Source organism: Xyrauchen texanus, chromosome 2 (assembly GCF_025860055.1).
Source record: "Xyrauchen texanus isolate HMW12.3.18 chromosome 2, RBS_HiC_50CHRs, whole genome shotgun sequence".
NCBI classification, from domain to species: domain Eukaryota; kingdom Metazoa; phylum Chordata; class Actinopteri; order Cypriniformes; family Catostomidae; genus Xyrauchen; species Xyrauchen texanus.
This window is the reverse complement of record NC_068277.1, coordinates 24,931,458-24,945,869: the sequence shown is the minus strand read 5'-3', so window position 1 is coordinate 24,945,869 and position 14,412 is coordinate 24,931,458. Positions and strand designations below refer to the sequence as shown.

The following is a 14,412-nucleotide window of genomic DNA, read 5'->3' as shown; positions in this document are numbered from 1 at the left end:
TTTGGTGTTCACCTGGCGGAGAACCTCACCTGGTCCCTCAACACCAGCTCTATTACCAAGAAAGCCCAGCAGCGTCTCTACTTTCCTCTAAGTCTGAGGAAAGTACATCTCCCGCCCCCATCCTCACTTCATTCTATCGAGGGACTATTGAGAGCATCCGGAGCAGCTGCATCACTACCTGGTTTGGGACTTGCAACGTTTCGGACCGTAAAGCCCTGCAGAGGATAGTGAGGACAGCTGAGAAGATCATCGGGGTCTCTCTTCCCTCCATCAAAGACATTTACAAAAAACACTGCATCCGCAAAGCAACCAGCATTGTGGACGACCCCACACACCCCTCACACAAACTCTTCACCCTCCTGCCGTCTGGCAAGAGGTACCAAAGCATTTGGGCCCTCACGGATAGACTGTGTAACAGCTTCTTCCCCCAAGCCATCAGACTCGTCAATACTCAGAAACTGGTTTGACACACACACACACACACACACACACACACATGTCCTGAGTTGCACTTTAATTTTGTCACTTTATAACTGGCTGCTACCTCAATAACTGCTATGTGCATAGAACACTATCTTATAGTATGTTATGTTTACATTTGGCATTTTTAGAAACTGTCATCTTTTGCACTTCTGTGTACTGGTTGGCGCTGCACTGTCTCTTACTGTGTCTATTGTCCTGTTCATTGTTAGTAATTTATTGTACTGTCCCGTACTTTTTGCACACGTTTGCACGTGCAATGTGGTTCTGGGTTTGTCCCATGTTGTTCCATGGCATAAGGAGGCCATGCCTCTAGTTGAGTGTTCTTTAATTAGCTTTAATTAATTGGGCAAGTCTTACCCTGCAACTCATAAGCCAGGGGAATTGCATCGACAATACAGTGAGAAAGTCTTTGCTTGGAGATGGACATTCATTAATGCAATTATCTAATCAACCAATCACATGGCAGTTGCTTCAATGCATTTAGGGGTGTGGTCCTGGTCAAGACAATCTCCTGAACTCCAAACTGAATGTCAGAATGGGAAAGAAAGGTGATTTAAGCAATTTTGAGCATGGCATGGTTGTTGGTGCCAGACGGGCCGGTCTGAGAATTTCACAATCTGCTCAGTTACTGGGATTTTCACGCACAACCATTTCTAGGGTTTACAAAGAATGGTGTGAAAAGGGAAAAACATCCAGTATGCGGCAGTCCTGTGGGCGAAAAAGCCTCGTTGATGCTAGAGGTCAGAGGAGAATGGGCCGACTGATTCAAGCTGATAGAAGAGCAACTTTGCCTGAAATAACCACTCGTTACAACCGAGGTATGCAGCAAAAGCATTTGTGAAGCCACAACACGCACAACCTTGAGGCGGATGGGCTACAACAGCAGAAGACCCCACCGGGTACCACTCATCTCCACTACAAATAGGAAAAAGAGGCTACAATTTGCAAGAGCTCACCAAAATTGGACAGTTGAAGACTGGAAAAATGTTGCCTGGTCTGATGAGTCTCGATTTCTGTTGAGACATTCAGATGGTAGAGTCAGAATTTGGCGTAAACAGAATGAGAACATGGATCCATCATGCCTTGTTACCACTGTGCAGGCTGGTGGTGGTGGTGTAATGGTGTGGGGGATGTTTTCTTGGCACACTTTAGGCCCCTTAGTGCCAATTGGGCATTGTTTAAATGCCACGGCCTACCTGAGCATTGTTTCTGACCATGTCCATCCCTTTATGGCCACCATGTACCCATCCTCTGATGGCTACTTCCAGCAGGATAATGCACCATGTCACAAAGCTCGAATCATTTCAAATTGGTTTCTTGAACATGAAAATGAGTTCACTGTACTAAAATGGCCCCCACAGTCACCAGAGCTCAACCCAACAGAGCATCTTTGGGATGTGGTGGAACGGGAGCTTCATGCCCTGGATGTGCATCCCACAAATCTCCATCAACTGCAAGATGCTATCCTATCAATATGGGCCAACATTTCTAAAGAATGCTTTCAGCACCTTGTTGAATCAATGCCACGTAGAATTAAGGCAGTTCTGAAGGCGAAAGGGGGGTCAAACACAGTATTAGTATGGTGTTCCTAATAATCCTTTAGGTGAGTGTATATATATATATATTTATTAATATCACACAATATACAACAGTTAGTTCCGGTCCTCAAATCTGATTGGACGAGAGATGTTCCATGAGTACTGATGGTCTGACAGGATCAGCACTCAGACGCTTCACTGTGTGTGTGTATCACTCCGCTTGTGTTCGTGCCATTCTAAACTATGGCGTAAGAGCAGTGCATATCTGTTAGGAGTTAGTCTTTATTTTTGAAATTACATATGTTTGCCAGCAGGTGGTGGCAAAAGATCATTTTTGTGTGTAATATGAGCCTGTTGGTGACATAAATTGAATCTGTTAGTCATTGTTTACATAGAACAGCCCTCTGTGATCGCTCATATTATAAGTGCATTACTTAAGCTAGGACATTGTTTTAAACGGCTTTAAATTAACAATTTCAGGATTAAGGCTCATTGCAGCTGAGAGACACAAAGGACTGTTTGATTACAGAACACCTGCTTTTATAGCAGACAGCTTTGCGCCAAAAGGGGCCAATATTAGCCAATATTAGAATATTGCCATTATTGTAGAGAGGTTTCAACTAGGTTGTGTGGAAGGCACTCCCCATATGCGTTTATAAATGCAATGTCAAGTGTACTGAGACTGAGTAAGGGAACTGGGGATTCACGCAACAAGGGCTACTGGAAGTTTAATGCTGATCTGCTTAGTAATGAAGGATTTTGTGACAGATTAAGAATGTTAACTGAGAATGTCAAAAATAATAAAGAATTAAATTCTAGTGTAAACAGATGGGAATATCTTAAATATGTTAAAAATTCTGGAATTTTCCATTAATTATTCAAATGTAAGGTAAGAAGTCAAAAGCACAATCTTATTTATTTTATAAATAAATACTGCAGTAAAGATACACTTAAGTATTGAACGAGGCGGTGAACTAGGAGGGAGGGCGTCCCCGCAATGGCATTAGCTCCCTCTTCTTCTATATTCTATCTTATTTCTTTGAATAATAGTGATTTTGGAGGTTTACAATTCCATCATTGTTTAAGAAAATGGGCATTGTTCAATTTTTAATTAAGTGTGATTTTTCATATCAATAAGCTTCCTCTGAAACGGTCAAATTTTCATCAGCAAGTTTTATTATATTGTTAATTGGTGCATACACATTTTACTCCCCATAACAATCCAATTTGGAACAATAGATACATCCATCAGCAAAATAATTCATTGTTTTATGAAGAATGGTTTAGTAGAAACTGGTCTGTGAAAGATTTATTGGAAGACAATGGAGAACTTCTAGACTACAATTCTAGACTCTCACACATGAAAAGTATCCTACTTTATGATCAAGTTAACCCACTGTTGTACATTTGAGAAACTAAGTTTGAGGGTGAGAAATTTACCAATAAACACATAAGACAGGTCCTTAATGAACTGATTACCCATATCAGATTCTAAGAAATAAACTACATCATACTTTTAATATACACATTACAAAACATATTAGAACATCTTACTTGAAATTTCTTGTTCCTCCCAAAGCTAAAGGAACTAATTTCAAAATTCTAAATGACATACTAATCAGTTTTTAAGCACAACATTTAATGTTGAAAATGCTCCCTGTAATTTCTGCAATTATTTTACTGAATGTACAGAACGTATTATTGTATGTGAATATTCTGCTGCCTTTTGGAAAAGAGTGCAGGATTGGTTATTAGAAAAGTTGTGATTGATATTACATTCACTTTTGAAAATATAAAAAATGATTCACAAGAAAAGGATTGTTTATTGACTTTTCTGATAAATAATGTTATCATATTGGCCAAATACTTCATCCATAAATGCTGATTTGTCCCCCACTTTTCCTAGTATTTATGAATGAATGAAAACTATATACAGTTGCCCGAAAAGAATACAAATTAAACAAGCTTTGAAATTATTGAAGATTTATCTGTTAAATATACATTTGTATAAAGACCTGGCAATACCCCTGTAATTTCTTTTAATTTTATTTCTGTTGAATTTAATTTTATATACGGTTTTGTGCAGAGTCCTCCATTGTAAATAGTATATGTTGAATGTAAAAGGAATGCATTTTTAGTTGTACTGATTTTGTCTTTTAATATTAATAAAAAAAAATAAAAAAATGTAAAGACCAATGATGTCATCAGTTACGCGCAGCTTGTGTTTATGCTTTCGTATCAAGAACGCGACTGTATTCGTTGAATGAGGTGGAAATCCTTGCAATGCACAATTTGGTTTATGTATCCCAATTTCCTGGAAATTAAAGGCAACGCTGCCGTGTGTGTTAGTTTTAAACTAATATTACTGTAAAACTGCTCGTAAAAGGTGAGTGATATCGGCATAATTCAGAGACGATGCACGACGCAACGTATTTGTTCGCTAGCCAGCTAATCAGAGAAACGACCAGAGCTACAAAAGCAAACATGCATTATATTATGTATAATGCCCTCATTGCATTACACACTTCAAACGTGTGGTTTCCTAGATTGACTATTAAATAGCTAACGAAAGACTTTGATAAGAGATTGTAGGAGTGAAGCTGCATGAAATACGTAGTCTACTATTTCACAATTGCACAACATGAATATATTTGCAAATATAATGCATCATTTTTGGTACACACGCACAGCTGGTTTAATTATTATGATTATGCGTTCTGTCAAACAACACTGTTTAAAACAGCTTTTAATGAAACTTGTTCTATTTCTTACATAGAATTCTGTATTGTAGGCTTTATACTGGAATAAATGAGATAATGTGCAAATCTAAAATGGGTCGATAATTACTTTTTATATACTGTAATATTGATCAAATAGCCTTATTATGTGAATTATCTGCTTGCAACTGAAGATGCCAGGCACTAAATCTACTCAAATGCAAACTTTCACTTTTGCAGGCAGAGAGCTGGCGCAGGTTGCAGGTTGCCAGTGGACTATGAGAGACAGTGGCGTAAGCCTGGCCCAAAACCGCTGGCAGGGGGAACTCTCCCTGACAGTGAGCCAGGAAGCCAGCAGTGTTGGGGGCATGGCAGGTGGTCTAAAAGATCCAAACTCCCCTCCCAACGCCACCAACCCCATCCACCTCAAATTAGGTCACAAGGAGAGGGTCTGGTCTGGAGACTACATAGAACCAGTAGAGATCGATGAAGAAGTTGAATTTGATGAGAATGAAGAAAATGTGGAAGAGGAAGAAGAACAAGATGAGGAAGAGATAGATTCTGAATGTGCTCCATGGGAGGAGAAAGATGACGTGGAAGACTGGCAAATGCCATTTGAATCAAAACCACAAATCATGCATGTTAATAATTATCAGCACCAGCCATCCTCACACGAGGCAGAGGCCAGATTCCTAGCCAGAGACTTTCCTGAGAATCCCTTCCAGATTCGGCTTCATGGGCTAAGACAGCAAAGGCTGAAGAGATGGCGAAGGCTTCGGTCTAGTGCAGGACTGCGTAACAGGCTTGTGCAGAATTGGAAAACATGGAGACAGCGGGCACAGTGGGTTGGCACCTTAGGATATAGAAGGACAAAGAGGTGGCGCCAGTATAGCCTTAATGCCAGCAAGAGACGAGACCAGGATCATTACAACATGGGTTTATTACAAATAGGTTCGGAGACAACAAGCGAAGGACAAACAGGTGAAACAGACATGATCTTTTCTATTTTGTATTTAAAATATTAATAGAATTGTAGTCAAAACTGCATTATATTATGTTCGTTCCCCCTCAACAGAAAACCAGTTCTGTGGTTTCAATGGTTATCATCAGGATTCTCAGTCAAATTTAGTCACAGTCACTGGACGGCGGGAATATCTTTCTATGTTTGACAAGCCTACAACTCAGAAGATGGAGGTGGTCCTCACAGAGGAACACAAGACTTATGTCGAAGGTAGATCTCTGGTTTTACAAGATCTAAAGCAAATTTGTGTTCTGTAAAAGCCACAAAAAAAGACTTACCCTTATTATCTCTTAGGGTAATAAGAAAGCATTTCCAGTGATAATATTTTCATAATAGAGGTTGAAGTGTGTTACAGACAGGGGTTAAATTGGGTTTTTGAGGAGGGGGGATCCCTGACATCTGCCTCCCCCTCCCTTCCCCCATACACACACTCACACACCTTTCTTCCCACTTGGAGCACTGGATTCATTTGTGATCCCTAACCAGGTAGAGAAGTAGACAGCAGAGTGTAATGGAGCATGTGTGTCATGCATCCCATTAAAAGAGTGCCGCTGTAGCTGAATATAGTGGACCAGGTTCCGATACAGACTAGATGGAAGCATTATGCTTATAGGAATAATTCACCGAAAAATCAAAATTATCTCATTTACTCATCCATATGACTCCAGTGGTTAAATGGTGGGTGAGAAACAGATCAATGTTTATGTCCTTTTTTACTACAGGTTATCCTCCCTGCCCAGTAGGTGGCGATATGCATGAAGAATGCAAATCACACAAAAAAAGTGTGAAATTGAAAGTGGATATTTATAATAAAAAAAAGGACTTAAATATTGATCTGTTTCTCAGCCACAGCTGCTTTTAAAGGTATACTGGAGACTGCCTTTTGTGTTTTTGGAGCTTCAAAATTTTGGTTGCCATTCACTTGCGTATGGACCTACAGAGCTGAAATATTCTTCTAAAAATCTTTGTTTGTGTTCAGCAGATGAAAGAAAGTCATACACATCTGGGATGGCATGAGGTAAATGAGTAAATGATGAGAGAATTTTCATTTTTAGATGAACTATCACTTCATGTAATTTACTTTAAAGAACTTTGTGGTGATGTGGCTGAGCGACATCTGTGGAGAGCGAGGCTAGGAGAGGAAGAGCGGTAAGGATTGACACCTGTGGGAAATTATCTCTAACAGCTGTTCTGTGTTACAGTGTGAGCTGGAAAGGGATAAAAAGGTAGTCCAGACTGCTGGAGGAGAGCGACACACAAAGCTATGTGTGTGCGTGTTTATGTTGAGATGAAAAGCTACCAGTTTGTGTTATACTGAAAAGTATTAAAAAATAAAAGGCTTACTTTGGATTGTTCACCTGGCCCCCACTTCCTCCTCTAGTAGGGAGCTTGTGATATTTCAAAAACATTCAAGGTGTTTTCCAGCGAGTACACTTGCTAAATGGAAATCATAAAAAAATTAATAATTTAATGCAGCTGAGCCAGCCTGCTGGAAGTAGAGAAAAGTGATGAACAAACTTCCAATTTTTTCTTTTTTTTTTTTGGAATCAGAGGTGCCGGAATGCAGACCATTCCGCCCTAATTTAAACCCTAGTCACAGTTATGTTGGAAATATTTCAGATTGTTATTTGATTAGACCTGATTTCTAAAAAGATCCAGCCAGTGTTGAAGCAGTTCTATAAATTTCTTCACAGGCTAGTGCTACAATGGGTGAAAGTGTCCTAAACTGTAGTAGCACCTTAATGCATTCATTTATTTTTCAGGTCACCTTGATGAATACCTTCAAAAGTATGGAAGTCTAATTCCTGTACATACAGATGATATTGTTCAGGAACTTAAGAGCATCTTCAATGAGGACTTCTCCCAGCCTCACAGGTCTTGCATATGCACAACCTCAAATACACTCAAAAATACTTTTTTTGTTTTGTGCTGTACCATACACAGCAGCACTGTGGAATAAATTATTTGAATAATACTACAAACATCTATGTTTAAAAGAAAAGATCACATAGATTTTTTTTGTTTCCATGTGCACACAGGAAAGTAGTGGTGCAACATTTAATTCAGTCCTACCAGAGGTCACCAGGGACGGCCATGGTTAAAGGGTTCCGGGTGAATTACAAGCGGCATGTTCTCACAATGGATGATCTTAGCACCCTCTATGGACAGAACTGGCTCAATGACCAGGTCAGTTTTGAGCTATGCAACAACTGCAGCACAAGTTCTGTTATTTGACCCCTTTGGGTTTTTTGTTTTTAGCCCTTTTTCATTTTACTGCTCCTTTCATTCCTGCCTAATGCACATTCTGATCCTTCATCTGATTTTGAAAGGTCATGAACATGTATGGAGACCTTGTGATGGATTCAGTGCTTGAAAAGGTTATTGTTACTCCTTTTTCCAACAATTCTGCCATATAAACCTGTTTGAAAAGTTACTAGTTAAACCTCAGTAACAATGTTTGTAATCTACATATGGATCCTATCTAAGGGCATCTTTCTCCTTCATTTTTAGGTGCACTTCTTTAACAGTTTCTTTTATGACAAATTGAGGACCAAAGGATATGATGGAGTGAAAAGGTGGACAAAGAATGTAAGAAACTGTAAACTTGAAGCTCATATGTAGTACAACAAACAATTTAGGACCGTATGGAAAATGCTAATGAAAACTATTCACCCTCTGCTATATTGAAAGCACTACAAAAACACATTTGATGATTTACCTTGTGAATCTAATCTTTTTTTATTTTTATTTTTTTAAATATACACACTTCAAATCAGACGATTGCAACACTCTTCAAAAAAGTTGGAAAATCGAGTGTTTACCATTGTGTAACATCACCATTTCTTCTCCTAACACTTATTTGTCAGTGCGTTTGGGAACTGAAGACAAGTTTAGCAAGCGGAATTTTCCCCCACTCATCCATTATCCAGGTCTTCAGTTGCACGATTGTACTGGGCCTTCGTTGCCATATTGTGTGCTTCATAATGCGTCACACATTCTCAATTGAGGACCAGTCAGGACTGCGGGTCAATCTAGCTCTTGGACTCTCTGCTTATGCAGCCTTGCACTTGTAATCTGGTCATTATGTGGTTTGGTGTTGTCCTGCTGGAAAACTACTTCTGATTGCGCATGATCTAGTGTTCATTTTGTCAGCATTTGTTTTTTATTTAGTTTTAGTCCTGTGTCAAATGTCCTTGTTAGTTATCATATTTAGTCAAGCTTATTCTGTTTTTTTTTTTACTAATAGTCTGGGCATTTTAGTCTTAGTCAAAGAAAACCCTCAGTATTTTAGTCTAGATTTAGTCAATGAAAACTTTTGACATTTTAGTAATATTTTTGTCACGTTTAGACAGGTGAAACATCAAGAAATCCAAGTGTTGCACTATAAGTAAATCATTGCAATGATTTTAACTTAACACAAACCATGTGTGTCCAGAAAAAGAAAACTAGGTGGTACTTTATGCAGGTTATGCAGGCATGTTACTGCAGACACCTTTTTGGGGTGTGTTTTTGTAGGCAATTGGTTTTTATATCATATTAAAATTAATTTTTATGCCAAATTAAATTCATTTTAATAGTAATGTGAAGGACAAATAAACAGCATTGACACCATGCCAAATATATAAGTCATTGGTCTATACTCAATCTTGCATTACCTTTGCCACTAATTTTCAGTTACTTCACAACAATTTGCTAGCCTATTAGCTTAATGAGTTCGGTTTAACTATAAAACACAGCCTACATAATGTAACGCTACCGCCTTGTCTTAATATAGCTTATTAAGTTGTCTAATATAGTTGTCATTAGTTGTCTTAATATAACTTAAAACAAACAACAACCTAACATTACCACCAAGATGTTAACCTACCTCAATTTCTTTGTGGTTAGCATTCATATCATCGTCTCTTTCTCCCAAATCCAACTGTTGCTGTCATTATTTTATCGCGGCGCCGTTTTGTGGTCTGCATAACGCAGCAGCTCGTTTTTGCTTATCGCGGCCCATTCGGCACGTTTCGCGGCCAACACACCGGCCCGCTCGGTTCTCCCGATGGTCAGTCATATATGTGTGTATATATATATATATATATATATATATATATATATATATATATATATATATTAGTAATTCAGAAAAAAACAGACCATAATATTTTGTCTCTTTTTTTCCCTCGACAGAAATAAAGAGAGAGTTTATTTTTTTAAACTTAATTTTAGTCTTTTTTCGTCAGTAATATTGCATGTTGATATAGTCACTCACATTTAGTGTTTAATGACGTCGGTGCCGTCTCGTTATCGTCTCATCTTAGTCATGGAAAAAAGGGTCGTTGAAGAACATATTTCGTCATAGTTTTCGTTAACGAAATTAACACTAGCATGATCTCCGATCCCTCAGACGTTACTGTCTTTAAAACCGTCATTCTTCTGTAATGGATATCATTATATGGGCTTGCAAATACTTTGGTAAACCTTTGTCAGTCAACACCATTCGCCACTGCACCTACAGATGCAAGTTAAGACTTTACTATGCAAAGCAGATGCCATACATCAACACTGCCCAGCACTGCTGCTGACTTCTCTGGGCTCAGTCTAATTTTGAACAACTTGAACTGTGGAATCGTGTTATATGGTCCAAGTCCACATTTCAAAATGTATTTGGAAAAAAAAATTGTGTCCATTGTGTTCTCCAAACCAAAGAGATAAAGGACCATCCAAGCTGTTAGCATCAGATCCAGAAGCCCATGTCAGTCATGGGAAACTTGCACATCTGTGAGGGCACCTTTAATGCAGAAAGATATGTAAAATTTTGAAGCAACATATTTTGCCATCCAGACACTGTCTTTTCCAGGGACATCCCTGCATTCTCCAGCAGGACAATGCAAAACCACATACTGCATGGATTATAGGTGCATGGCTGCGTAAGCAGAGAGTGCAGCTGCTAGATTGGGCCGACTGCAGTTCTGACCTGTCCTCAATTGAGAATGTGTGGCGAAATACGGTAACGAATGCCCCGCACAATTGCACAGCTGAAGACCTGCATAATGGGGGAAATTCTGCTTGCTAAACTTAAAAACTTATATGTGTTCTGTTCCCAAACACTTAGATGTTACAAAGTTGTCAACGCATCTAATTTTAAATGAGTGTATTTATTAAAATTTATATATATATATATATATATATATATATATATATTATTCACAAGGTAAAAACATCAAACAATGTGTTTTTGCAGTGGTTTAAATGTAGCACAGGATGAATAGAATTTACAAATGACATTTTCTATACTGTCCCAAGTTTTTAGGGGTTGTACATAAATGCAATGCATCTTTTTTTCTCTGTGGAGAAGTGCTGAAGAAGATCAGTACCAATTGTATTGAGATGCTTTAGTATTATTAAAGTTCAAACATGTTTCAGGTGGACATCTTCAAGAAGGACCTGTTGTTGATTCCCATTCATTTAGAAGTACACTGGTCACTAGTTTCAGTTGATATTAAACAGCGCTCCATCACATACTTTGATTCCCAGCGAACCCTTAATCGCCGCTGCCCGAAGGTAAGAGTCCCTCTGTGATTTTGAGTGTCATAATACACAAAGGATTTTGTCCACATGTCATGAACTTTCTTTGGATCTATGTGTAATGGCTACAACACAGTATAATGCATTTTATCGTAACTTAACTTCACTTAGTGACAAACTGACTTTTTTCCTCCATAGCACATTTTAAAATACCTTCAAGCTGAAGCTATAATAAAAGAGCAGAGAAATTTTCTCACAGGATGGAAAGGTTTTTTTAAAATGGTGAGTCCAGACACTGCAGAGGCAGTCAAATTGGCAGCTTGAAGAATTATTTGATTTGTTTAAAGCAGTTCAAATGTTTAAAAGACAACTAATAGAGCTGGTTTTTTGTTACAGAATGTAGGAAGACAGAATAACGACAGTGATTGTGGGGCATTTGTCTTGCAGGTATGTATATACACCATCTTTTAAAATTGCCTGTGGTCTCTGTCCTTGCAAGAATCCATGCAGGTAGTGTTATGGGATTCAGTTTTACTGACTGCTGTTTATCCAGAGTAACGTACTAAGATAAATTATTGTTTTAAGAGAGAGTTCACCCAAAAATTAAAGTTCTGTCATCATTTACTCAACCCCATGCCATCCCAGATATGTTATGTATGACTGACTTTCTTCTATAGAACACAAATAAAGATATTTAGAAGAATATTTCAGCTCTGTTGGTCCACACAATTGATGTGAATGGTAAAAAAAAACTTTGAAGAGCTCATACAAGTAATCAAAAAGACTCCAGTAGTTTAATCAATGTCTTCTGAAGCAATCTAGTTGGTTTTGGGTGAGAACAGACTAAAATGTTAGTAATTTTTCTCTATAAATCTTGACATCAGCCGTCTCTTTGGCGATCATGATTTCAAACTCTATTACACTTCCTAAAGTGCCATCTACTGCTCTGTGAATGCATCAAGCAGTAGGAAGTGTAATCAAGCTTGAAATCTTGATCGTGCCTTAAGACTGCAATGGCAAGATGTTCAGTGAAAAAGGAGTTACATTTTGGCCTGTTGTCACCTGAAATCGATTAGATCATTCCGAAGGCATTGATTAAACCACTGTTTAATCAGTGAGTCAATTGGATTACTTTAATCCCGCCTTTTGGACCTTCACAGTTTTGGTCACCATTCACTTGCATTGTATGGACCTACAGAGATGAAATATTCTTCTAAAAATATTTGTTTGTGTTCTGCAGAAGAAAGTCATCCACATCTGTGATAGCAGTAGGGCGAGTTAATGATGAGGACATTTTTGGTTGAACTATACCTTTAACATGATTAAATTATTGATGTATTATTGGTTTGTCACAATACTCAGAGGTCAGCAATTTTAAATATACTTTTAAAATTGTTTTAATTTACAAGTATCTTATTTCAATGAGTATTCTTCATCTAAAACAACAACATCTGGCCTCCTCAGAGCACTTAGAATACAGAAAAGATATCAAAGCATATTTTTTAGAAGTCCTGCAGTTTCTCACTCATTCTATTTTTTTTTTTTATCCATCTCTTCTCTAGTATTGCAAATGTCTTGCATTGGATCAGCCCTTCACCTTCATTCAACAGGACATGCCCAAGCTGAGGAGACTTATGTACAAAGAACTGTGTCATTGCAAGCTCTCACTGTGATATTGGTGTAAAGACTGCACAGCCAGTGGGGAAAGTGAAACATTTGAAAGATATATTTGTCCAAATGCCTGAGACACGTTACACAAAGGATATGTCATCTTCACACTTTTTTTCGTTTTTATTTTGTACAAGTGTTCTCTCTTGGTAAGTGACACCCAATGTCTTGACTCAAAGAACTGAGACTGAGTTAACTGATAGTTGACAACCTGTCTTATTGTGACATACTGCCTAAATAGAACATTTTCTTTCGTTTTTTTTTCTTTCTTTACTTTCTGTGCTTAAAGATGTTGAAAAATTCCTGATCAAAAGTGTTGTCATGAGAGTACTGTGCTCTGGTGTGAAAAGAGAATCATATATGCAGTTTTGTTTTTAAATAAATCATCTTATGGAAATAATGATCCAAATTTTTGTCAGAAGACATGACTTTGCAATTTATGATTATGTATTATATTAAAATCATCCATGAAGTGTATGCCAGGATAGGACCTGGTGAGCTTACAACCTTTCAGTAAAACTCCCAAGGAAGGTTGATGATGGGTTTCTGAACAAGGTTTAGATGGATGCTTAAGTTATACAGTACAGTGTTCACAGACAAGACACTGTTTCTTCAAAGAGAGATTTTCACTCATTCAAAATATGGAAATGTTACCAGTGGATTTGTATGTTGTTCTTAAAGGGATAGTTCACCCAAAAATTTTAATTCTCTAATAATTTACTCCCTGCAATCCCAGATGTGTATGACTTTCTTCAGCAGAACACAAATTAAGATTTTTAGAAGAACATCTCAGCTCTGTAGGTCCATACAATGCAAGTGAATGGTGACCAAAACTTTGAAGGTCTAAAAGCACATAAAAGTTATCCATACAACTCCAGTGGTTAAATCCATATCTTCAGAAGCAACATGACCGGTTTGGGTAAGAAACAGATCAATATTTGAATCCCTTTGTACTATAAATTCTCTTCCCTGCCCAGTAGGTGGCAATATGCATTAAGAATTAATTGCCTAAAAACAAAGGACTTCAATATTGATCTGTTTCTCACCCACACTTATATCATACTTAAGACATGGATTAAACCACTGGAGTTTTATGGATTACTTTTATGCATCCTTTGTGATTTTTGGAGCTACAAAGTTCTGGCCACCCTTCTCTTGCATTGTATGGACCAACAGAGCTGAGATATACATTTTATATATATATATATAACATAATTTATTTATATATATATATATACATACATACATTTTTTATTTTTTTATCTTCATTTGCGTTCAGCATAAGAAAGAAAGTCCTACACATCTGGGATGGCATGAGGGTGAGTAAATAATGAGATAATTGTAAATTTTGGGTGAATCTATCCCTTTAACGTCTGCGTAAAAACACTAGGTAAGCACTCTGTCAGATCAGTTTTAGGATTTGCTGTGACTCCATGTAACTGGGAAATGAAACGAAATACTTCTGAACTTT

At 37.8% G+C, this 14,412-nt stretch overlaps 1 protein-coding gene across 1 annotated transcript; it reads left to right on the top strand.

Moving 5' to 3' along the window:
• Positions 1-4,269: 4,269 nt before the first annotated feature.
• Positions 4,270-13,671, top strand: LOC127663061 (uncharacterized). The gene is made up of 11 exons (XM_052154476.1): positions 4,270-4,407; positions 4,979-5,719; positions 5,814-5,969; positions 7,523-7,634; positions 7,799-7,946; positions 8,090-8,137; positions 8,271-8,348; positions 11,172-11,309; positions 11,472-11,555; positions 11,670-11,720; positions 12,836-13,671. The coding sequence occupies exons 2-11, from the start codon at positions 5,017-5,019 to the stop codon at positions 12,944-12,946; spliced, it is 1,629 nt and encodes a 542-aa protein (XP_052010436.1). The 5' UTR covers positions 4,270-4,407; positions 4,979-5,016; the 3' UTR covers positions 12,947-13,671.
• The last annotated feature ends 741 nt before the right edge of the window (positions 13,672-14,412 follow it).

Excerpts from the sequence above, each read along its gene's own strand:
- LOC127663061 (XM_052154476.1), top strand. The coding sequence starts at position 5,017 with ATGAGAGACAGTGGCGTAAGCCTGGCCCAAAACCGCTGGCAGGGGGAA. Across the intron at positions 7,635-7,798 it reads GACTTCTCCCAGCCTCACAG|GAAAGTAGTGGTGCAACATT; the intron begins GTCTTGCATATG and ends ATGTGCACACAG. Across the intron at positions 11,556-11,669 it reads GGAAAGGTTTTTTTAAAATG|AATGTAGGAAGACAGAATAA; the intron begins GTGAGTCCAGAC and ends TTTTTGTTACAG.